At 57.5% G+C, this 3,002-nt stretch overlaps 1 protein-coding gene across 1 annotated transcript; it reads left to right on the top strand.

The window, feature by feature from the left end:
- Nucleotides 1-707: 707 nt before the first annotated feature.
- Nucleotides 708-2,651, top strand: TACSTD2 (tumor associated calcium signal transducer 2). The gene has a single exon (XM_011285026.4). The coding sequence runs from the start codon at nt 979-981 to the stop codon at nt 1,951-1,953; it is 975 nt and encodes a 324-aa protein (XP_011283328.3). The 5' UTR covers nt 708-978; the 3' UTR covers nt 1,954-2,651.
- The last annotated feature ends 351 nt before the right edge of the window (nt 2,652-3,002 follow it).

Below are 3,002 nucleotides of genomic sequence, written 5' to 3'. Positions count from 1 at the left end.
GCTTGTTCTTTTTAAGAACTAGTTCCTTTTTGTCTCCCGATACTCAGTTCATGTATAAACATTATTTGTTTCTGTGTGTGTGTGTGTGTGTGTGTGTGTGTGTGTGTGTGTAAAGGAAAATGGTGTTTAACAGAACTTCTGACGCATTGGACACCAGGACACCTGGGTTTTACTCATGATACGGTGAGTAACAAAAACTCCCTAACTTTCAGTTTCCATACACATTGATGTGTAACTGCCAGGCAGAATACCAAAGACCCCTCCAAAGGATCTGAGGATATTGACGGCTGAGTGACTTTACGCCTCGGCCTCGACTGCATCGCTTATAAAATGGGTCTGAAACATTGTCCATAATACCTGTCAGGACCTAGGAGAGGATGAGATAATGCTTGTGAACTGTAAACTATGCAACTGACTGCTACTATAAGACCTGGGGGTAGGGTAGCGATTGAGGGTAGGAAACGGAGCGAGAAAGGCAAGCGGATAGGGGACAAAAGCGAGACAGCCTCGCGCGAGACGACCCTGCTTTTCAATGAAATCCCTAAGAATTCCCGTCCAGGAGGGCAGCCAGGACGCCCACGGAGGTCTGGCTGGAGGCCGCACCGACCGCGGCCCCTCCCCAGGTGGGGTCGGGCGGGCCGGGGGCGGGGCCCCCGCAGCCCGCAGGTGAGTATCGGTTTTCTTCTCCCGGGCTTTCGGTCCGGAGGAGGCGGGAGCAGCCACCGCTCCCCTGATCCTATCGCGGGCGGCGCAGGGCGGGCTGTGCCTTCCGTGGGACGGTGACGGGGGGCGGGATGTGTCACCCAAATACCAGAGGGTGAGTCGGCCGAACCAGCCGGGCAGGTCGGGCGGAGTATAAGAGCGGGAGGGAGCGGCCAGCGGCAGATGCCCAGAGACTGTCCCAGCTCGGAGCCGGAGCCCCGCGGAGTCCCCAGCGCCTGATCCGCCCGCGTCCCGTCTGCGCTCCGCGTCCCCACCATGGCCCGGGAGCCGGGCCTCGCGCTGCCGTCGCTCCCGCTGCCGCTGCTGCTGTTGCTGCTCCTGGCGGCGGCGACCGGCCCTGCGGCCGCGCAGGACAACTGCACGTGCGCCACCAATAAGATGACCCTGTGCCGCGCGGACGGCCCCGGCGGCCGCTGCCAGTGCCGCGCGCTGGGCTCGGGCTTCCCGGTGGACTGCTCCACGCTGACTTCCAAGTGCCTGCTGCTCAAGGCGCGCATGAGCACCCCCAAGAGCGGCCGCGCGCTCGTGCGGCCCAGCGAGCACGCGCTCGTGGACAACGACGGCCTGTACGACCCCGACTGCGACCACGAGGGCCGCTTCAAGGCCCGCCAGTGCAACCAGACGTCGGTGTGCTGGTGCGTGAACTCGGTGGGCGTGCGCCGCACGGACAAGGGCGACCTGAGTCTGCGCTGCGACGAGCTGGTGCGCACCCACCACATCCTCATCGACTTGCGCCACCGCCCGGCCGCCCGCGCCTTCAACCATTCGGACCTGGACGCCGAGCTGCGGCGGCTCTTCCGTGAGCGCTACCGGCTGCACCCCAGGTTCGTGGCGGCCGTGCACTACGAGCGGCCCACCATCCAGATCGAGCTCCGGCAGAACGCGTCCGAGAAGGCCCCCGGCGACGTGGACATCGCCGACGCCGCCTACTACTTCGAGAGGGACGTCAAGGGCGAATCGCTGTTCCCGGGTCGCGGCGGCCTCGACGTGCGCGTGCGCGGCGAGCCCCTCCTAGTGGAGCGGACGCTCATCTACTACCTGGACGAGAAGCCCCCAGAGTTCTCCATGAAGCGCCTCACGGCCGGCCTCATCGCCGTCATCGTGGTGGTCGTGGTGGCCCTCGTCGCCGGCGTGGCCGTCCTGGTGATCACCAACCGGAGGAAGTCGGGGAAGTACAAGAAGGTGGAGGTCAAAGAACTGGGGGAGTTGAGAAAGGAACCGAGCTTGTAGGTACCGGCGGGGCAGGGGGGGGGGGTGTAGGGCGGGGTACCCAGACCAAAGTGAGCCATGCTTCTTGACTCGTGGCCCAAAGGAGACATTTCTCTTTTCCAATTCCTGCCTCTCCCCACCCCATCAAGTCTAATAGATTCTGGGCTCAGGGTCACCTCTTTCTGACTTCTGCCTTCAGAGAAAGCATTTCTAAAATTCCTTCCCTTTGGGTCCAACAAGGAACCTGGCTCGAAGAGTTAAAGTGTGGCGCAGGGTTCTAAGAACCACGTGTCTGTATTACAGTCCAGCGTCGTTTGCAATCGATGTTGAAGGCTTAAATGCGCTTAGGTAGGGGGAAGGGCGCTTTTACTGTTCTGGGTTAAGTTATTCGATTAGCTCCACTTGTGTCGTGGCCTTCCTGGTGAGAAGAGGATTTCGCCAACTGAGCCCGCGTAGTGTCCTCATTTGCTGTCGTTTGTATTACCGACCACATGTGCTTGTCACCGGGAAAGAAGCCTGTCTCAACTGCCTGAACACATTTGAGATGTCTTTTGAGGGCAGACTCTGCCCCCGAAACTCCGCGTCTGTGCTTCAGCCCGCCCTTATTATAGCTGATATTAGTAATGTTTCTTTTGTAAAATGTTTGTACATATTTTGTCGTTGATAATGTTAATGTGATTTTTTTTTAAACACAAATGTAATAAAATATGGAAAAGGCACGGACCGAAAGATGGGAGTTTGTGAAAACTCGCTCCAGATTTATATCACTTTCAGGTCCTCTCATTTCCCTGGGCTCAGATTTCTCATTTCAAATCCTAACACCTTTTTTATTTTATTTTTTGCAGGAGCAGGCATTTCATTTTGCCTCTCCTGTTTTCCTGAGATGCATTAACAGGCTGGTTTAAATACTGGCTTTTCTAAATAAGATTGGAAGCCTCCCTCAGACTGCATAAGGGTGGGTCTGAAGGAGGCGGCTAAAAGGAGCTGCTGTTGTAGGGAAAGGGGACCAGTTTTAGGTTCTCTCAAGAACCTCCAGTGGAGAAAGAAATGCGGTAGTTCTTTGAATGCCT

The sequence above is a fragment of the Felis catus genome, chromosome C1 (assembly GCF_018350175.1).
Source record: "Felis catus isolate Fca126 chromosome C1, F.catus_Fca126_mat1.0, whole genome shotgun sequence".
NCBI lineage: Eukaryota > Metazoa > Chordata > Mammalia > Carnivora > Felidae > Felis > Felis catus.
Note: the sequence above shows the minus strand (reverse complement) of the source record. Positions and strands in the feature narration are given on the sequence as shown.